Raw genomic sequence first — 22,066 nt, forward strand, 5'->3', positions numbered from 1 at the left:
AGGGATGGTCAGCCGGGGCTGACCTCTCACGATGCGGACATCCGGGGACTGCTGTGCGCGACCCCCCAGCCCCCCCACGGACCCCTGCATTGGCCCTAAGATGTTGCCCTTCACGGCAAGCCCCCCTGTATCAGGCCAGCTCCTGCCACTCCTTGCCTTGGAAAGCGGCCACCTGTGACGCCTCTTTGGCCTCTGCCCCCCTTTTTTCCTTGAGTTCCTTTATTCCTCAGACCTACAGGGAAAGCCCTTCCCCCCCCACCAACTCCCCAGACTGCCTGTGACACACACCCAGCAGGCCCAGCACTGAGCCCAAGTCACAGGATGAACGGCCCCGGGCCCTGGCCGGAAGGCGCAGGTGCGGCCTCCCTCCGGGCAAGGGCTGCGCATTCCAGCACACAGCAGCTCCAAGGATTCCCCAAACGGAGTCTGGGTCAGGGGCTACGGCCTGATTCACCTGGCACAACAGAATTAACCCTTGGAAGAAGAGCAAGCCACGATTCAGTGTGCTCCCTGAGGCTTGGGAGAGATCCAGTATGCTCTAGGAACAGCAGACGGCAGAAGGGATGGTTAACAGCCCTGGCTCAACTCGCCCCGTCCCCAGCAGACAAGCTGCTACCCTTGGAGCAGGCATTCTGCCGAATGGTTGGGCGATGGGCACGGTGGCACAGCGGGTTAACCCGTTGCCTGGCACCTCCGTGCACCTGCCTGCGAGGCCTGGTTCCTCCCCTTCCTGCTTGCTGCATCCCGGGAGGCCGCAGTGACGCCTCCAACCCCTCGATCTCCACCACGCGCACCACCGAGACCCGCGTGGAATTCTGAGCTCCTGGCTTCAGCCTGGCCCAGCCCCCGACTGCAACCGCCATGTGGGGTGTGAACCCGCGCAAAGATCAATTTCACATTTGCTCTGTGGTTCAGACACATTAGAGAGAGCGGGGGGAGACAGGGGACAGATCAGGAACATGTGTGGTTCCCAGCAGACCAAGACCCTGACAGCATGAGGACTGACTCCCTACCACCCATGCGCTCCCAGCCTCACCCGTGTTGTCCCGGCTTCAGCCCCAGCCATCACCATTAGCTGAGCAGACAAGCAGAGGGGAGCTGAACAGCCTCTAATAAATGAGATTCCTTTTTTTTTTTTTTTTAAATTATAAACAGACTCACTATCCTTTCCCACCTGTTGCTCTGGACGATGAGGGGACCACGCGAGCAGTGGCTGCTGGCACCAGCCGGGCTCCCTCCAGCTGCTCCAGCTCTCCAGGAACTGAAAGCTAAGTTCCTTTCCCCCCTTCATTTCAGGGTCCCCAGAGCCAAGCCATTGGTCATCACACACATCACTGAACCCCTTCCCCGAGGCGGCTGGGTGCTGGCGACCCCCCCACCCCCAAACCCATCTCCACCCTTCCTGGAGGAAGTGTGAGGAACATTCCAGGAGGCTCTAGGACACCACCACGGGGCCGCGGGGGGCCCAGCCCGGGCTACTCACAGGGAGGTTCAGCTTGACGGCGTCCACAGGCTGCTGGAAAGGCCACGCGAACTGATGCTTCCATAGCGTCTTGAGCACCACTCTGAGCAGGTACTGCAGCTGGTTGGTCTGCCTCTTGGGCTTGTTGGGGTTGGAGGTCTCCGGGGGTGGGGGATTGGCGCTGGCTGTGCTGGCTGGCTGGGGTTGGGCCTGGGCCTGTGTTGCTGACATCTGGGTGGTCTCCAGTCCATCCCCCATTACTGGCAGATTTCTCAATCTCGTCCCAGGGCCGCTCTCCGCAGACATGCTAGAGATCCCATCACATTCTTTGCTGGGCACTCTACGAGGCAAGAGGAAAGCGGCCATCAGACTCCGCGCCGATGTTTCGTATCCCACTGGCTGCAGCCCGCAAGCTCTGACTGCTCTGGGGGTAACCGCTCAGCTCCGATTGGCGGGGGGGAAAGGTGACTTGAGCCAGTGACTGAAGGGCCCCAAATGCTTGCCCTCCTCAAACACCTGCTCCCCAGAGCACAGCAAAGGCACAACAAGGCCCGTTCCACGAGGCCATCTGCCCCTCTTCCCACCCGCGACACCTCACAGGGAACAGGCAAGCCTCCAAGTACAGGAGGCTTTGCATCAAGTCCTTGTCCGCCCCTGGCTCACGAACGCGCCGTGGAGCAGGGGGCTGAGCCTGCCCACCTCAGATGACCACGCAGTGTACTGACAAGGCCTCACGCGAACTGAGAACACGTCACTCAAACGAATGCCTGTGGGTGACAGAAATCCCACGAGGCGACTCGCGGTGACACAAAACGCAAGCCCCTTCCTAACCCGCCATCTTAACCGCAAAGGGCTCCTCCCAGGGCAATACCATGGGCCTCATCAGCAGTGCCCTCCTTCCCGAGTGATCCCTGCCAGGGGCAAACTCTGCCATCAGCATCCCCTCCCGTGCACCTGCAGCTCCCAGCGCTGCTCAAGTGCAGACCAGCCATCTGCAAGCTCCCCGTGTGTTTCTTGCCACTGGCAAGGACAAAGTACTCTCACCTAAAGGCCCAGAACCAAAGTCGAAGAACCTGCAAGCTGGGGTCTGCCACATCTAAGATGCCATCATCACCAAGAATAAATCAAACCCAGGTCAATCGTCCCGAGGAAGTCAGGAGAGTTCTCGAACAACGGGCATCAACCACACCCGGGGACTCTGGTCCAGGCCCAGGCACATGACATGCTCCACAGTCTGGTTTCGAGCAGAGGCTTTGCAGCCTGCGCCAGCAACGTGTGCATGCTCAGGCTGTTGTGAGAAGGCGGCTCGGGATGCACACAGCTCATGCTGTGCACCCAGCACCTGCCAGGTGAGCCAGGAAGGGGACAACTGGGCTGCTGGGCGTCCAGCCGGGTTCATCTGCCAAGCAGCAGCTGTGCAAACTTCTCAAACATCAAAATCCTGAGACTCCCCCGATGATGCGCTGGGGCTAAGGTGAGCTGTCCGGAGCTTCGGGGTCGTGTGCCCGTGTCTCCGTGAACAGGAACATCCCATCTTCTCCACACCAGGCACGCAGGCCCCCGAGCCAAGCAAGCCACGGAGCTTTTCCAGCTGAAAACCGCTCTGCCGGTTGGTACAGAGGCGCAGCCAACTAACTGAACCTCTGCCTGCGGTGACGGCAGCCCGGATGGCTGGCCGAGTCCCAACCGCTCCGATCCCAATCCAGGGAAAGCAGCAGAGGAAGGAGTGGCCCAAGTTCTCGGGCCTCTGCATCCCCGTGGGAGACCCGGAAGGACCAGCTCAACTCTGGCAGCCATCTGGGGAGTGACGCGATGGATGATGATGTGGTGTCTCTGTCACCTTTAACATTGCCATCTAGAACATTGCCTGTGCTGTGCTTCGAGCCGCTACAGACCACGGGCCACCACAGACCGCGGGCCACGGGCCACAACAGGCCATACACCACAGACCACGGGCCACTACAGGCCATAGACCACAGACCACGGGCCACTACAGACCACAGGCCACGGGCTGTCACAGGCCACAGACCACGGGCCACTACAGACCATACACCACAGACCACAGGCCACGGGCCGTCACAGGCCACAGACCACGGGCCACTACAGGCCATAAACCATGGGCCACTACAGACCACAGACCGCAGACTACAGGCCACTACAAACCACAGACCACGGGCCACTACAGGGCACACCTCCTAGTCCAATGCGCAGTCCCAGCCAGATGTTCCCGGACCACACTGCGTCTGGTTCCAGCTCCCTTGACGGGAAACCGAGGCAAGAGCAAGCACTTTGCACACAAGATGGGAGAAGGTCCCCCACACACACCGGAGGCGGGGGGGGGGGGGGGGAACCCGGGAGCGACAGGCGACAGGGAGGAACCATCTCCAGCTGATAACGACGATGGAGTCACAGGGCTCACAGGATGCTGGGATGAGCGCTCTACAATGCCCCCTCAGCCCACAGTCAGACCGGGACCCAGCACGATCCTGTTCCTGCAGCTCACGTGAAGTGGACGGCAGGCTCAGATGCACAGGGAGGACGCCTGATACGACGGCAGAGGAAGCAGGACAGACCAGACTGGACAGTCACCCCAGCCAAACGATGGCAGTAAGTACCTGCGGTACGGAGGCTCTAAGGTCGACTGTGTCAGCCGATGGACGTTGGAAGGGTTTCCACATCCTTGGATCAGCAAGACGGAGAACAGTTCAGAATATCCATGAGCCACTTGTGCGGAACCCTCTGAACACGCACCACACTGGGGACCCTGGGCTGGTAACTGAGTGGCTGTGCCCCATCCTCGGGTACTGGGGAGGCTGGGAGACTGGATGAGGCTTCACCCTTTATCTCCCCTCTTCCCCCAGACACAGGATGGAAAGAAAGTCCTTGCCTTGCACAGGCCGGGATCCCATATGGGTGCCAGTTCTAATCCCAGCAGTTCCACTTCCCATCCAGCTCCCTGCCTGTGGCCTGGGAAAGCAGTGGAGGACGGCCCAAAGCCTTGGGACCCTGCACCCGCGCGGGAGACCTGGAAGAAGCTCCTGGCTTCTGGTTTCAGAATGGCTCAGCTCCAGCCATTGTGGCCGCTTGGGGAGTGAATCATCAGACAGAAGATCTTCCTCTCTGTATATCCGCCTTCCCAATAAAAAATAAAATAAATCTTTTAAAAAAAATTAAAGAAATCAAGGAAAGAACCCAGTCATAGCCATTCTGACAGGGGACATGAGGCCAGGATGGCGACGGGAAGTCCCACGTGAGAGCCATGTGACTTGGAAGGCACTGCAAGGCTGCCCCCCTCCAGCCCTGCCACACTTGCTTTTTGCTGGCTGGCACCAGCTCATCTCCTGGATGCCATCTAGAGGCTTCCACAGCCAGTGCCATGGGTGCGCACACACACACCTGGGAACCCCAGGATTGCCCTGGCTGTGCTCCGGCTCTCCCAGGCGTCCCCACCTGGGCTGCCACTCTAGGACTCCCACAAAGTCATACCTGGGGCAGAAGGAGAGGACTGCTCTGGCCAGGGACACGCAGGGGGTTTGAGAGAAGGGACCCGACGCATAGCCATGGTATGACCTGCACGCGCACCCGTCCCAACCTTCGCTGAACATTCCCTAGATCAAGACTCGCCAAGAAGGCCAATGGGCACCAAGAGAATTGCCCTTCTTTGGTTCCGATCCCCAAAGGGGCAGCGAGCACCAAATGGGCGCCCTCTTTTTGGTCCTATTCCCAACAGTAATCCAGGCTAGAGGGAGAAGGTAAGTTGAGGCAAGGCCAGTGCCACGGGAAAGGTGTCCCAGGGCGCCAGGGGTGCGACTGTCTGCAGCTGGCAGCTTTAGGGACAGGCAGGGCTGTGCTGCCCTCAACAACGCCACAGCTCACGGAGCACACACTGCAGAAAAACCAACGCGGACCTCGACGACACAGGCCCCACCAGGAGGCAGACACAGTAGCGTAAGGATAAAGCAAGCACGTTTATCTTGGGACCAGCACTGTGGTCTGGTGCGCTGAGCCGCTGGCTGCTCTGTTTCCGATCCAGCTCTCTGCTGATGCCCCTGGGAGAGCAGCAGCAGACGGCCCAAGTACTCAGGGCATACGAGAGATTTCAGAGAGGCTCTGGGCTTCCAGCCGGCCCAGTCTCAGCCGCTACAGCTATTGGGGATGGGAGACCTCTGACTGAGCCTTTCAAAGACATAAATCCTCCCCCAACCCAAACAGACAAAAAAGCCACTAAGTATCCACTGACATCTTTTGAATGGCAACACAGTTGCTGGAACATAAAAACTTGTTATTATCTAACTACCTCTTGACGAGATGCGCATTTCTTTAGCCTGGGGGAACTTTCAGGCTGCTGGGGACATCAGGACTGTCAACTGCCCCTGACTTCACAGACCTCAGAGCAGCGGGCCTGCTGGGCCACTGCCACCCTCCGGGCACAACAGTGAGCAGAAAACCCAACGGCACTATCTCCCCACTTCCCATATTCTATTTCCTTTGACATTCTTAACCTTCGTAGTCTCCAAGCCAACACAGCACGAAGAGGTAAGAAGCTATGATGCAGAGCAGTCCATCTCAGACAAGCTCAGCGAAGTCCCAATGATGGGACTCCTTTTTGTGGAGCAGGTGGCGGTGGGCGCTCCCCCTGCACTGCTGGTCAAGCCACTGCTCTCGGCCCGCTGCCTGCCATCCTCGGACGGGGCTGTCCTAGCGTATGGATCCGCTCTGTCCTGAGCCTAGGACGTCAGGGGGGGCCCCAGGCTGAGTTCTGAGAGCAGCGGGGATGGGAGCAGAGCGAGACCACGCGCAGTCACCCAGAACCAGACCCCACGACGAACCCCTCCCTGCTCAGCAGAGCCTCCCGTGACCTGCCACGTCCCCTCTGCATGAGGGCCTGGGCAGGATAAGCAGCAGGTGGATGGCGCGAGCATACGATGTGTAGGAGGCCTGTTGAATCTACAAAGCCGTCCACAGCAGCCGTGGTGGCGGCATCGCCATCCCCACGGAAACATGCCAGCAGAGCAGGTGGTGGGTGGCCTGGTAGGCAAGTCTCTTGCAGCAGCTGTGTGTTTCAAACGCTCTGCCCAGAAAGCATGGGAAGGACCATGGCGACGGGCCTGGGCCCGGCTCGGTCTAGCGGGTCCCTGGCTTGCTCCCAGTGGTCCGGTGGCAGGCCCGCCATCAGGGCAGAAGCAGCTGACCGCCACGTGGCCCACAAGCGGGGTCTCGAGCCTGGTTTTTAGCTGCGCTATTTCCAAACGCGGCCATCCTCGGAGAGGAAATAGAGCTGGGAGGGGGCAACGTGGGGGCACCGTACGGCTGAAGCCACAGGGTGCGAGCTGCCACGTATGCCCCCTGAGCAGGAGGAACGGTTGTCCTTCCCAGATGACCCCAATCTGGCGTAAGGTTACAAACCCCACGGCTGGGCACATCTCTCACGCAGGAGGTCACCTTCCCAAGCAGGGTAAGACCTGTTCGGAGCATCATTTGAGGAAACGTGACAGTCCACCCGGTCACGCACACGCCACCTGGCCATTTCTAGTCGATCTGCAAGCGCGTGTTCCCCTGGCCTTGAACGCAGGTACCAAACTCCTGACTGTACAGTATCAGTTCTGTCTATCTCCCGACTTCACATTCATGACCACAGCCCGTTTAATTGTGCAATCCATGTCAGTGGCGGAGCACAAACAGGACATCTGCCCGGCTCGGGCAGCTGCTGAGAACAGCGCCCTCGTGGTCCGGACCACAACGCCTGGAGCTGGGCCAGCGGCTGTGTGCCGGGGCAGTTCAGAGGCCTCACCCGCCTCTGCAGAGCTTGTCCGCACCCCGCCCCCTGAGACCTGCCAAGGGCCCCCCCCCCCAAGAGGAGCACAGGCACTGCAGCTAGCCTGCAGACAGACAGACAAACCAGGGTACAGGAACCAGGCTTCCTGCTGGCAGGAGAGCAGACACCCTCGAGCTCTTTGTCCCTCGCTGGAGGGGACGCGAGCCAACAAGGACCTTGTAGCCAGGACAAGGACCAGGAGCCAGGTGGAGACGGCGGGCCACAACCCCCAACCACCAGAACTCCAGCTCGGGTGCTTTGAAGACCACGGGCCACAAGGGGCAGGTTTGAGCGTAGCGGTTCTGCTGGCTCAAGATGCCTGACCCCTCTCCTGCAGACTGTCTAACTGGTATTGGGGGTATGTGTGCGTGTGTGTACGGTTTAGGGGCACTTGGAATACTGTGCCTTCTTCCACACGAGGACACTAAGACCTGGAGGGACGAGCGGCCAGGGCACAACAAAAGCTCCCGTGGTTAGAAGTGACTCACAGGCTGATGGTCAATCGGGGAGGCAGATGGGTTCAAGAACGTTAAATGTCCTGAATTCGGGGACGCTCATTTTTCCTGCGGAGCCAGACAAGGGGCCAGGATACCGTCAGCTGAGCAAGACACGCAGCCCGAATCACTCCCACTCTGCCATCGCCTACGATCAAGCCCGGGATGGACGGGGTAGCAATGCGCCAAGGAAAGCGACTGTGCCAAGGGCCAGTTTGCGGCCCACTACTCCGCAGACTTCTCTAGACTTCGCGGTAAGGGAAACGTGATAAAATGCTACGTGCATCATGGAGTGGCACACTCAGCCTCTACCTGCTCTACCTGTGGTGCCAGCACCCCACGTGGTGCCAGTTCAAGTCCCGGCGGCTCCACTTCTGACCCAGTTCCCTCCTACTGGCCTGAAGAGCGGCAGAGGGTGCCCCAGAGCTCCCTGCACCTGTCGCGGGGACCTAGAAGAAGCTCCTGGCTTCAGGTGGGGCCCGTTCTAGTCGCCGCAGTTACCGGGAGCAGTACGTCAGCGGATGGAAGCTGCAAGTCTGCACTGCAAATTAAAATCGATCTTCGATCCATGGCAATAGAGGAAGAAAGGCTACAGGCGGCAGACGCCTTGGGCTGCTGGTGGCTTGATCCGCAGCGCGGGAACAGTCAGCCTTCACACACCATACACTGAGCAGTTCTGGGGCACGGCAGAAGGGAAGGGGAAGAGAGCAGACATGAACTTCAGGAGGAGGTTCAAAGCCCGACTTTACCCAGTGTTTCCTTATCACGATCAACACAGGATTCTACTAGAAATGTGGGAGATGAAGGGCCAGCACCCACCGTGGGATGACAGGCCAAGCTGCTGCCTGAAGTGCCAGCATCACCTAAGGCTGAGCCCTGGCTGCATTGTCCCTGCCCAGCTCCCTGGCTCGTGAGCCTGGCAAGGCAGCAGACAGCCCAGCCCCAGCCGCTGCAGGAGTGACCCAGCAGGCGGAAGATCTCTCTTTTCTAACTCTGCATTTTAAATACATAAACACAGATGCTCTAAGGCTCACGAGAATGTAGCTCTCTATGTCAGCAAAGCAGCATGGCAGGTCAGGCCAAGCAGTGTGGCATGGCCGGTCAGGCCCAGCAGTGTGGCATGGCCGGTCAGACCCAGCAGTGTGGCATGGCAGGTCAGGCCCAGCAGTGCGGCATGGCAGGTCAAGCCCAGCAGTGCGGCATGGCCGATCAGGACCAGCAGGGTGGCATGGCCTGTCAGGCCCAGCAGTGTGGCATGCCGGTTAAGCTTCCAAGAGTATCAATTCAAGTTTTCGACTCTTGATCCTGCTGCAGCAGAAAAATGCTCCAATCACATGGGACCCCACCACCCACGTGAGGTTGAGGTGGGCGGGTCCTGGCCTTGCCCAGATCTGGCTGTCCGTATTTAAGGAGTGAGCCAGATGAAGATTTGCCCTCTTTTCTGCTTCTCTGCCTTTCAAACAAATACATTAAAGGGAGGGAGGGCACGGACGGCTTTCCCCAGCGCTGTGGGCTGCAGTGCCCCCTCTGGCTCTCACCCCAACAGCCGAGCAGCTGGTGCTCCCCTGGACCCAACTGCCTACGGGAGGAAGCCAGCGCCCAAGGGTGGCCTCCCGGCGGGAAGGTGGGGCATCTTCCCCAGCAGATGGAGGAGGGCAGAGCTCTGAGCGTGCGGCCCGGGCGGTGAATGGCATGAATGAGCCCTTTCATGGGTACTGAGGAACACACCACAGCACCATCTGCCGAGGGGAGGGCAAGGTCAGCACCCCCAGAGCCGAGACAAACCCACTGACCCTACTTGCCCCAAACGCGAGGAGCTCAACAAAGGGAACCGCACGCCCTGCGCCCAGACACGGCCTGCTGCAGAACCCTCCCCTCTGCTCCTTGCCCAGCCCTTTCCCTGCTTCTGCCGATTTGGGGTTCAAATCCCAAGAGCACCCGGTGACAGTGCAACGAGCCAATCCAGGGAGGGTGTGGCTGGCAAGGGCACAGAGGTCCTCAGTTGTCGGACTCCTGCCCGGAGTGCCACCTACGAGCCAGGTCCCTACGCGCGCACAGGAAGATGAAGGGAGCCTCTGGCCCCTTGACACGCCTGAAAGACAGGGAGGGATTCACAGAAATCTGAAGCCCAGGCAGGAAAGGGCAGAGCAGAAACAGCCTGACCTCTAGGTTTTTGTAGGAACAGGGAGCTGGACCCACGAACCCCCGATGACAGATGAGCATGCCTTTGAAACCCCCTAATAACCATACTGCGATCCAGGCAGATCTAATTAAAAAAATAAATAAAGATTTTATTTACTGATTCGAACTCGGGTTTAGAGACTGAGCTTCTAGCACAATGGCCGGGAGCTTCATCTGGGTCTCCCACGTGGATGGTGGGTGCTCAGACGCTTGGGCCATCTTCATGGGCTACTTCCAGGCCACTAGCAGCGAGCTGGCACCACAGGCAGCATCTGAGCCTGCTACTCCGCCATGCGGGCTCCTCCACTGGCATTTAAAAAAAAAAAACAAAAGCCCAGAAAAACACAAAACGATAAACCCCTCCCATGAAGGCAGGACGCCCCCTGCCCCTCACACTCCTGATGAGGGGGGGTACTCGGTCAGCCCCGAAGCTGCAGAGCCGGGCACTGCCTGATGACGGCAGAATTTCCAATGTGCTTCCCTCTAATCCTGTTACCGAGAACACGGAAATAGAACCTGTTGCCTTGGAGTTCACTGGTCGCCATGGAAACGGCATGGGAACGGATTCTACTTTCAGGTGAAGAACCGCTCAGACCCTTCGGGTTCCCAACACTACGCAGACTCAGAACACGGCCAAGACAAGACGCGGGGAAGGGGGGCGCCTGCCCCTCCCTTTGAACTTGAACAAACAGAGGCCTCACTGCCCCGCCCTGCCCTCTCCACCCCAACACGCCGGCCCCTCTGGCCCAGGCTACCTCCGGCAGGGCCCAGGCCCCCAGCGGGCACATCTTCCCAGCTCCAGATGTGGGACGACATGGTGACCCCAGAAGGTCAGGGAGCGCAGGATTACAGCTGATTGGCTGATATTTGCATGAGAACAACCGAATGGCAACCTTTTTTTTATACCTGATTTGGATATCATTTATCTAAGAACAGTTGAGTGGACAGTCCCGTGGAATATACGAGACAAAAGGAGTTCCAAACAAAAGCTTGGAAACAGTGGATGGGTTTTGTTGATGAGCTCAACACTTCCTCCCTTATCTCATAGGACCCTCAGGGTATGAAATCTGATGCCACTAATCAACTTCCGGCTTTGACCATCGGTCAGGGTCCACGCGTGTTATTCTCGGCTCTGTGCACCAAGTCCATGGCAGCGACACCCGGGCCTGCGCTTTTGCTGGGTTCCGGACCCGTTATTTATGAAAATGCCTGAGCCTTCCTCCAAAAGACGCGGATTCTCCCAAGGGCTAGGTTAGCGATCTCTGGGGGCTGACGGCAGTGATAAAGCCATGACAATTAGATTTCGCACAAACTTAGACGACGTAAAGGTGCCTTTTTTTTTTCCCCAAACATACAGAAGCCCACTGTGCTGTAGAGGCAGATAGTAAGGCTGAGATGGAGGGCAGCTCCCACGCACAGCCCCCCATGCCCAGGTTACGGAGGGGTGTGGCTCGCCCCTCCCTGCCCCGCGTGCATCTAAAGCAGGCCTCCCGGGAGGGAGGAAGCGTGCAGGCATCCGGCCGTGACGCAGCACACTCCAGCACCGGAGGCTGCTCCCGCTGGACACACAAAAAAACGGGGCCTTTCTGAGTCATCCTTTCAGTAAACCATCCCAAACACCTGGCCTTGTGGGTTCAAGGGAAAAAAAAGAAAATTCCAACAGCGCTGGTTTTGTTCATCTGCTTGTTTTGTTTTTTTTTTTTTTTTTAAGGGAGAGGCAGACAGGACAGGGCCCCTCGGGTTTCCCACCCTTTGCACCAGAGCGCCAATGCTTTATGGGACAGCTCCCTGGCCATGCAAAATTACTGCAAAGCTTGCTCCGTAGGGCGGCACCGGAGGCCCACGGCTCCTTCAAAGGGAGTTGATGATTTACTGGAGCTTTTCCTGGGGAAGGTTGTGTGAACGCCCTCCGTGACCTCCCACCCGTCACGCAGGCTGCTGTGCTACACGATCCCCACGCCCCGCTGACACTGCACAGTCAGAGGGACTGGCATTTCCTGCCGCGCGCGTGGGTGGGTTATCCTTGCGAGAATCCGCTAAATGATGTCCCCAGTGACAGCTACTCCACTGACTCAAGGCGGGACCTTCCATGTCACCACGCGCTCCGCCTTCGGGCAGGAGGAAATCGAGCCGGCCACGCGCTGCAACAGGGGTGCGCTCACACAGCCTCCCTCGCCCCAAAGGGGCCTTCGCTGCTGCGTAAACGCTGCGGCCCACAGGGCTTGGCGCTGTCCACTCCAGAAACCACGAAGACACTGTTAACCTTAACGGGGGCTCTCTGAGCAAACAGGGAAAAAAAAAAAAAAAAAAGACACCTAGAGATGTTTCTGGGAGCAGCCCAAGCATCCCGAGCCAGGGCATCCTAGGTCCCCCCAGCGTCATAATCTGGGGCCCAAGGGAATCTCAGCAAAGAAAGGAGAGCAGCTTGGGGCGTGGGGCGGGGGGTCGGGGGTCACCGGTGGGGGAGCTGCGTGCCCATGAGAGGGCACCCGGCCAGACCACCACTGCCTGGAGCACGGGGGAAGGAACACGCACGCTGGCACCTCCAATGCCCACGATCCAAGGAGGCCGAGTGCAGCACCTGTCAGAACACTGCCATCCAGACTGGAAAAAAATAAATAAATAAAATAAATAAAAGCAATGAACTCCAGAAGAACAGACGTGGTGAAGCGGAGCCAAGGCCAATGCGAAAATCGCCAACTTCGGGGGAAGAACCACTCTGACGCCGTGTTTCTCATTAGCGACACTACACACCAAAAAAAAAAAAAAGAGAGAGAGAGAGAGAGAGAGAGAGAGAGAGAGAGAGAGACCCAGGAGGGTGGTACCGGGCAAGGCCTGCAAAGGCAGGCTTATCTCGGCTCCCAGGACACAGAGCAACAGCAGCCTTCGGCAGAAGGGGACGAAGCAGTTAAAGCCAGGCAGCAGGCAAGGTGAGGGCGCGTACCGAGGCGGCCACAGTGCAGCACCGAAGGAAGCCGAGGCCGAGTTCACCCTCCACGGCAGAGCAGCTGAACGCTCGTGTGTCCAGGAAGGGCCCTCGAGGCAGGCACCCAGGAATGGGCACAGCCATCTTGGAAATGCTGTGTAAAGGGCTGCAGCAGGGGCCCAGTGCTGTAGCCTAGTTGGCTAAAGTCCTCACTTAGCACATGCCAGGATCCCATAGGGGCACCGCTTCTAATCCCAGCGGCCCTGCTTCCCATCCAGCTCCCTGCCTGTGGCCTGGGAAAGCAGCGGAGGATGGCCCAAAGCCTTGGGACCCTGCACCTGCGTGGGAGACCTGGAAGAGGCTCCTGGCTCCTGGCTTCAGATCAGCTCAGCTCTGGCCATTATGGCCACTTGGGGAGTGAACCAGTGGATGGAAAAGCTCCCTTGCCTTCTCTGGAAATCTAAATAAATCTTTAAAGACAAAACAACAACCAAAAAAAACCCCACAATAAAACCCTGATGCCCTGAGCCCTTCACACACAGTCCAGGGGGAAGGGGCCCAGGTTTGGGGGGGAAGGGGGGTCTGATGCCCTGGGGTTTCTGAAGCTTCCTAGGTGATGCCAACACTGAAGCCTCTACACACAGAGCGGGCCGGGATGTGCCAGGAGCCTGAGCTCTCACATCCGTGGTGTCATCACGTGAAGCGAGCGTGTCTGTGGGGCGGGAGACACAGACCCGAGCCGAGGCAGAGCAGAGCGCTCCACTCCTCGCGTCTCTGCAGCTGTGACTGACCAAGGCCAGCCGCTGGGTGCAGCTTCCCGTGCGGGAGGGACCCCCCCACCCCACCCCCGCTCCAGGAAGTCACCCCTCCTGGGCCCACTCGCTTGCAAAAGTGAAAGCAAATCATGTTGGGGGGGGGGGGGGGAGAAGGTTGTGCCTCCAGCACTGAACATGACCCAACCTTGGCCGTCCGGCTGCCCGGGGGGGATGGGAAGGAGGGAGGGGGCGGGGAGCTGAAAACACGCAGGGCAGAAACCCAGGGCTCACGTGAGGCCGGCGACCAGGGGAAAGGCTCGGGTTCCAAGCCAGTGCCCCAGACTGCTCCGCCGGCTTCCCAGGCAGGGAGGCTGGGCCCAATGGCTGCCCGCCAGAGGTAATCCAAAATGAACAGGCCCGTTGATCCCCCCCCAGAGCCTGGGGCTCCAGCGGCTGGCTGCCGTCCAAGATGCCGAGGACCCGGAGCCAGGGCAGGGCGTCTGGGGCCTGTGTGAAGTGGCGTGGCGGTCAGAGAGCGACAGTCTGAGAGGCCATTCATGGAGCAAAGAACTAGCCCGTCCAGCTCCCAAAAAAGGGGAGCAGCAGACAAAGCCATGCTGTGGCCCCAGCTGTTTTCCCAAATGTCTCCCCCGCTCAACGCAGCACAGGCCGTCTGACGGGACGGCAGCCCGGGGAACGCAGCAGCAGCTGGCTGAAATGCAGCCTTCTGCATTACACAGCATGCCCACGCCAGCGCAGCTGGAAGCGTCCGTGCCACGGCCACTGCACGAACTGGGCCCTCACACCAACTGTAAAACTTCCCCCCTAGTGGCACGCACTGGGCCCCACCTCTGCCTGCGACGCCCTATCCTCCGTTGGCACCCACGGTTCCGGGGGGGAGGGGTCCCTTCCTTCAAGAAGCCCTCTCTGAACGCCCCCACCCTGGTGCCTATCTAACCCGGGCCTTCGGGTGTCCTTTTCGGAAGGTGCCTGGAGCCCCAGGTCTGGTCTCAGCAGCATCACAAGACCTAATTATGATGCTGAAAGAGTAGCCGGCGCCAAAGCCAGGCTTCGCCCTTCCAGGGACCAAGGACGCAGAGGAGCAAGGACTCGGGCTGCGTTGGCAGGTGGCAAGGCTGTCGGCACAGAGGGTCTCCAACAGGTCACCAGAACCCAGCTGGGACCAGGAGTACGGGGTGAGACCAGGCTAACAAGCCAGCGCGGCCCTAGACTCTGAGACTGTAGCAACCTCACAAAGCCCTGGGCCAGGGCGCTGTGAGCATGGCCGCGTGCCTTCTTCCTGCTCCTTCCTAACAGGGACAGCACCGAGCCCCCCACCCACTGCAAACACCTCGACTACTAAGCACTAAGACCAGTAGCACCCAAACGCCAAGGACCGAGCAACGGAGCAGACAGATGCTCATGGCTGCTTGCCCTCTGATACAGGAACAGGTGGTCCTGGGCTCCACCTGCCTCATCCTGCCAAGACAGCACACCAGCCAGGCCGGGCACAGCCTCCATCCGGGCAGGAGACCTGTGCCCTCCTGCTCACCAGGCCTGGCCGGCCGGCAGAATCAGAAGAGTCCCAACTCGCCCTGCGTGAGGCCAGCCCGCCACACCGGGGATGATGCAAGCAGCAGCAAACAGCGACACACAAGGACCCAGCCCAGCGAACCCAAACACCCCGGGGACCAGCAGCAGCGGCCTGTCTGTGCCTCCACCCCCAACCCCAGGCATTTCTGCCATCTCATCGGTCCCGCAGCACGAGGCAGGCAGACAGCAAGCTCCGTGACAGGCAGGGTTCCTTGGCCAGGACCAGCAGGAGCCCACCACCACAGGAGCGGCTCCTCTGTGCCACCCTTAGGCGGGCCCGATCCCCACAACCAACGGGGACCTGTTTTGTTTTTAAAAGATTTATTTATTTTTATTGCAAAGTCAGACATATATACAGAGAGGCAGAGAGGAAGATCCTCCGTCTGATGATTCACTCCCCAAGTGACCGCAACGGCCGGTGCTGAGCCAATCCGAAACCAGGAGCCAGGAACCTCTTCCAGGTTTCCCACATGGGTGCGGGGGACATGGTGGGGACCTCACTATTAAGCGATGGATGACTGGCAGGCTCTTCAAGGAACACACACACACATACACACACACACACCCCTCCAGTGGGCTAGACAGCGCGGTTCTGCCTGAATCATGCTTTACTCGAGTTAACACGAACGGCTTTCCAGGAAAGAAAGCAGACACCCCCTCCTGGCCCACCTCCCTTGCAGCAGCTGCCCCCTACACTTGTGAACTTAGCCAGAACTACAGCAACCATTTACTGAAACCAGAAAACCAATCCGCGAGGGAAATGGCCTGTCATGCAACGCAACCCACCGGCTGCCTCCCGAGAAAAACAGGTCCCCTAGCTCAGACTGCCCCTGCAGCCAAGGCCAACCCCCCGGGACTCTGGCACCCGGGTGGCCGTGGGCCCTGCAGCAGCAGGTCATCACAGAGGCGTCACCAGTGCTGGCACAAGTGGCCTTGGCTACCCAAAGCCTCCAGTTACCAACCCGCTGGGCAAGCTCTCCACTCTGCAGGAACAGGTAGGTGGTCCACCCCTGCCAGAGCCGCACAGTTCTTTCCTGGTGATTCTGGAGCTCAGGGCCGGCCGGGCTCTGACGACCAGTCCCCGCAGCCGGGCAGCTGGTTCCGTGACTGCCTGGCTGCGAGACACGTGCAGAGGCACGCTGGCCAGAGGGAAGTCCTTTCTCTGTTTCCTTGGGCAGTCCTGCACGCAGCCCTCTGACACAGGGTGGCAGCGCCCCAAGTTCCAGCAGGCACACGTCTGCACCCTTCAGCAACTGCTTCCCTACCTGTTACCCCACCTTCTCAAGTCTTTATGTTTTTTTTTTTTTTAAGATTTATTTTTATTGGAAAGTCAGATATACAGAGAGGAGGAGAGACAGAGAGGAAGATCCTCCCTCTGCTGGTTCACTCCCCAAGTGGTCACAACCGCTGGAGCTGTGCCGATCCGAAGTCAGGAGCCAGGAGCCTTTTCCAGGTCTCCCATGCGGGTGCAGGGTCCCAAGGCTTTGGGCCGTCCTCCACTGCTTTCCCAGGCCACAGGCAGGGAGCTGGATGGGAAAGTGGGGGGGTCACTGGGATTAGAACTGGCACCCATACAGGAGCAAGGCGAGGACTTCAGCCACCAGGCTATTGCGCTGGGGACCCTCACTCCTTGCTGTCACACTACATCAGCACCCAGGGACAGGGTCTTCTGAGGGCACCTTAGGGGTTCCCACAGGAGGATGAGTGCTTCTAAGGGTGTAACCGGAGTAGTTTTTATAGTTCTGAGAACTACCCAGAAGAAGAGGGGAGGACGGCAGGACGGTCGCAGTGCGGTCCCTGGGAGGACTCAGCGGGACAAGTGGCAGCGGCACGCAGCCCGACTCCAAAGGCCACCGATCGGGACATTTTAGGAACGGCACCGAAGCAAATCCCCAGGCGCCAGGAGCTGAACGCATAGAGGCAAAGGCATGCCAGCCCTGGAGGGGCGGGGGGGGGGGGGTTTGGAGAAACGTCTGTCTTCTCACCCGGGGTCTCCCGGGGGCTGCAGGGGACCAGAGCTCCAGGGGGCAGCAGGCCTCAGTGGTACCCAGCAGAGAGCTTCTGTCCAGCAGGGAATGGGGCAGCTCAACACTCCCCATCAGGCCCTCCCACATACCAAGAGGCCTATGGGGTCCCTGGCCTGCGTGAGGGCCGGGTACGGTTCGATCCCAAGGGCTGGGCGTGGGTGACCCTAACTATGGGCGTCGTTTCTGCATCTCCCATCCGCACGCCTGCCTGACTGCCCGGCTGCTCCCAGAGCCGCTGGACCCTGGCCTGATTTTTAAAGGGACGATTCAATCTCAAAACTAGTAAGAAAGATACTTGCCTCCGCAGGCCTGGGCAGAGGACTGAGGGCTACTTAGCAACAAATACCGGAGATTCTAAACTCCTCGCTGCCAATGGGAATGTCTCCAGGCTAAAGGGACAGCCGGTAAGCAGGACCCTCCTACCTGCTGACCGAGATCTCCTGATTGAGACCTGTAACTGTCATCACAGTTGAAACGCCAACAAAACAAGGGCAAAAATAAGCAAACAGCCACTGGGCCTTGCTACCGCCTGGCCTGTCCGCCAACAGCCCCTCGAGCTCTGCTCCGGCGGGGACACGTGCGCACAGATCCTATCTGCCACCTCTGACTGTGGTGCCACAGCCACGACCTCAGCGTGAGGTCAGAGTTCACCCAACCAGTCCTGTTTTACCACAGGCAGTTTCCAGTCCAAAAGCGGGGGATGGCAAACACCCCGACCGCTCTTCCCAAGCAGCTTCCTGCTAGCTGGGGAAGGCAGCTGGCGATGACGACCCAGGCACGCACGTGGGCGACCCAGACGGAGGTTCCAGCTCCTACAGGCACGTTGGGACCAAAATCAAAGATGGAAGCTCTCCCTCCGCCTCTCCCATATGTCACTGTGCCTTTCAAATAAATAAGTAAACAAATGCTTTGCAAGAGGGTCACCAAGAACATTGGCACCCTGCAAGGCACGCTGTGGCAGCTGGGACCGCTGCCAGACCCCTACGGGCACACACACCATGCGTCTGCACACACGGGCGCTGGCCATCACTCAGCAGGCTGAGCTCGCCTCAAGGTCCCGAAGCTTCCTATCATGGTGACAAGTGCTCGGCTCAACCTTGAGGTCGCACCAGGGCCGAAGCAGCAGTTGAAACACGTCTGCACTGCACGATTTCTAGAAAGCGCCCAATGAAATGAGCTCAGGGTCTGGCTGAGCACCTGCCCACACCAGGCAAGCTCCCCAGGCGGCTGCCAGGGGATTTGCGGAGCAGCCAAACCCGGCCTGGCCACAGTGCCTGGGAGTAGTTGGCAGGCAGGGACTAGCAGCAACTTGTGCGGCTGAGTGCCAACTTTCCCTGACTGTCCACATGCCTAGGGAACGTAACTGGACTCTCACCAACAGCGATTACCGCCTGCCTTTGGAGGCGTGCGGCCCCACGCGTCCACGGGCTGCGTGCTGACCTCGTGAGAACCTGGCACGGCAGCGGGCTGAGGTCACGCGGCCCAGAGGGAGGTGAATGAACCGACTCAAGCCAGGAGCCGCAAGCCGTTTCCTGAGCAAGGCGGCCTCTCGGCTGCCATAGCAGGAAGCCAGATGGGAAGTGGAGGCAGGACTGGATCGCAGCAGAGGCAATGCGGGATGGACGCCCGCCACGTCAAGTCTCAGCTTAACCCTCTGTGCCCTGACACCTGCCCCTTGACAGCGGCGTTGAGGTCACCATCATCACCCTGTTATCAGGGCACTACAAAAGCAGTGAGATGGAGAGGGACCAGGCAAGGGACATTTTTTTTTTCCCCACAATATCTACGTGTCTATAAAAGGGGAACAGGCTGAAAGATGGCGACCAAAAGACGGGACGGGCATCTCAAGCAAGCTCAGTCAGTCAACAGGAGACAGAGTGTCCAGGGTCATGGTCGCCGACTTCCCCACCTTATCCACCGAGACTGGCAACCCAGCCACCATGGCGGTGAAGACGAGGTCCAACAGCCTGGGGTGCAGGCCGGAGAGGCGCTGCAGCTCAGCCGTGTGTTCCAACACCCCAAAGGTCATAACGCCTCTGGTGGGCATTCGCCGAGAAGCCCCCAGCCTCATCCAGGGGCGTGCAAGCACGCAGAACGCTCAGCTGCCGCACTGCTCCCCGCAACCGATCGAAAGCTCCAACGCCACGGAAACAAAACCAGAAAGGGCTGGCAATCGCCAACTTCGGAGGGGCAAGGAAACGAGGACGGAGATGACCAAGCCATCTCCACCTCTACTCTCCTCCTTGGGTGGCACACTTCAGCAGCAGCAAACTGGCACTGCCAATGCAGAACACAGAATCTACACCAACGATGAGATGCCACAACGAGCGTCTCACTTCCTTCCCCAGACAACACAGTTCCAACAGCAGCCGCTTAACAGTATTTATTAAAAAAAAAAAAGTGGCTCCAGGGCCCAGCGCGGTAGCCTAGCGGCTAAAGTCCTTGCCTCAAACGCACTGGAATTCCATTTGGGCGCAGGTTTGAATCCCAGCAGCCCCACTTCCCATCTAGTTCCCTGCTTTATGGCCTGGGAAGGCAGTCGAGGACAGCCAGAGGCCTTGGGTTCCTGCACCCACGTGGGAGACCCAGAGGCGCTCTGAGTTCCTGGCACCCAGCTTCGGATTGGTGCAGCTCCGGGCGTTGCGCTCACTTGGGGAGTGAATCATCGGATGGAAGATCTTCCTCTCTCTGTCTCTCCTTCTCTCTGGGTATCTGACTTTGCAATAAAACTAAAATCTTTTTTTTTAAAGTGATTTCAAAGATACAGTGGGTTCCAAAGTTAGGAGGCAGTGCCGGTGGAAGACCCCTAAGGTCTGGCGTCCATCCAGTACCCCCTCCCAGTAGCCGTTTCAGGCTGAGCTACTTGGGAATCCAGGACGCTGGGCTTCTGACCCGGCTCCCTGCTAATGGCCTTGAAAAACAGCCAAGGGTCCCTGCCACCCACATGGGAGGTCCGGGTGGAGCTTGGGGTTCCTGGCCATTGAGGCCACTTTGGGGAAGTAACCCAGCAGGTGGAAGTGATCCCTGCGGTCCCCTCCACCTCCTTTATTTACAATGGCTTTTCAATTTTAAATTTAAAAGCAAGTCCTGTGGGCCCAGCAGGATGGCCGATTCTCCCCTGCCCAGCATCACAATCCCAAAAGTCTCGCTAGTCCACCCCCCATCCAGCTCCCCCCTGCTTGTGGCCCGGGAGAGCAGGTGAGGCCTTGGGACCCTACAGCCACCTGGGGGACCCGGAAAAAGCCCATGGTTCCTTGGCTTTGGACTGGCTCAGCTCCAGCCGCTCTGTAAATCGGATCTGCCTTCCCAATTAAAACAAACAAACAAACAAAAAGCACACCCTAAAAAAAAAAAAAAATCCAAAGCCTGCTGCCTCACTGCCTCAGTACGCTTGGGTCTGCACACAGGGCCACTCTGCAACTCCGCAAGGGCTGGTGGGCAAGGGGCGGAGTGGGGGAGGGAAGAGACTGTTCAATACATTAGTTTTGTTTGCAAGATTTTTTTAAAAAAAAAGTGCAGGGATGCATTGCACAACAATGGGCATGCACTGCACCAAGTCAGGGCTGGGCTGAGGGTGAGGGTCTCAGCTGCCTGGTTTCAGCCGCAGACCTGGGGGTGGGGAGGGGTAGGGGGGGTGTGTATCCTGGCTCCTGGCTCACGCTGGTGCATTCGCAGCTGGGGCAGCTATGCTGGAAGTAACACAGCAGGATGGAAGATCTCTCTCTCTCTCTGCTAAATTTTTCCTTTTAAAAAATGTATTGATTCGAAAGACACAGCTGAAGACAGAGCCCAGAGGAAGACGGGGGCAGGGGGCTTCTTCTGGGGTCACATCCCAGACAACCTCACGGGGAGCTAGAGCAGCCGGGACATGACCCAGCACCCGCATCTATACCCACTTCAACTAACTTCAAAAGACAGAGCGCGAGCTGGAAGCTAAATGGGTACATGTTGTTTCTGAGCAGGGAGAGCGGGATGCAGGAGGGGCTGATGTTAAGATGAGTGCCTGGGAAAGCAGAAGCTGGCCCGGCGGCTTGGACCCCTGTACCCACGAGGAGACCAGAAAAGAAGCTCTTGGCTTCAGGTCAGCCCAGCTCAAGACGGCCTGCACCCCGAGGGACCCAGCACTTGCAGCAACCGGCGCCCAGTGGCCATCCCGTCCGAGCACGCCAGCCCTGCGCCCTGGGGGACTCGCTCTAGGCGGAGTCACACTCAGCGGTCCCTTAAGCCTCTGTCTGTCGTTCCCTTAGCATTCTCCATTCCGGAGTGAAACGAAGTGAAAGAGAAACAGAGAAGGCAGATGCCAAAGACAGCCAGGGACTCTCCTAGACGCCAACAACAAACAGAAGGACACCCTGGGGGAGGGACACCCTGGATGGCAAAGCCCTCCCCCCGCGGAGCCTTGACACCTGTCCTCTCACCGTCACAGGTACAGCCAGCTCCCGTCTCGGGGAGCCTTCTAGAACTGCTTCTCCTACGGGGGCTGGGCCTGTCTCCAAAAGGCAGAGGCTGGCTCTCCTGCGGAATGCCGGGTCCTCCCAAACACGTCCTCCTTTGTCTGTGCGGGCCGGCCTAGACCCTCCCCAGCATTCCAGCTCAGCAGGGACCCACAAGGACCCCACCCGCGTGGCTCAGCCTCTGACTGCAGCCCGGGCTTGCAGGTCCCTGCAGGGCCAAGTGACACGCAAGATGGGGCACTTGGGAGGAAGACGAGGAGGGCGAGTCTCCCAGGGGACCCAGAGGCCCAGGGAGCCGTGGGGTGACGGCCGGCGCTTCGCAGAAGGCAGGCCGCACTCACTGCACGTCTCGCACAGGG

The 22,066-nt window shown here is 59.0% G+C and overlaps 1 protein-coding gene across 1 annotated transcript in view; it reads right to left on the minus strand.

The window, feature by feature from the left end:
- The window catches only part of BRD4 (bromodomain containing 4), a 58,568-nt gene that overhangs the window by 23,626 nt on the left and 12,876 nt on the right, over positions 1–22,066 (minus strand). Inside the window, exon 2 of the mRNA XM_040990420.1 lies at positions 1,484–1,802. Within this exon, the coding sequence (XP_040846354.1) occupies positions 1,484–1,768 (285 nt within the window). The 5' untranslated portion in view covers positions 1,769–1,802. The remainder of the gene's footprint in view (positions 1–1,483; positions 1,803–22,066) is intronic.

The sequence above is a fragment of the Ochotona curzoniae genome, unplaced genomic scaffold (genome assembly GCF_017591425.1).
Source record: "Ochotona curzoniae isolate NIBS_2020 unplaced genomic scaffold, NIBS_Ocur_1.0 contig_605, whole genome shotgun sequence".
NCBI classification, from domain to species: Eukaryota; Metazoa; Chordata; class Mammalia; order Lagomorpha; family Ochotonidae; genus Ochotona; species Ochotona curzoniae.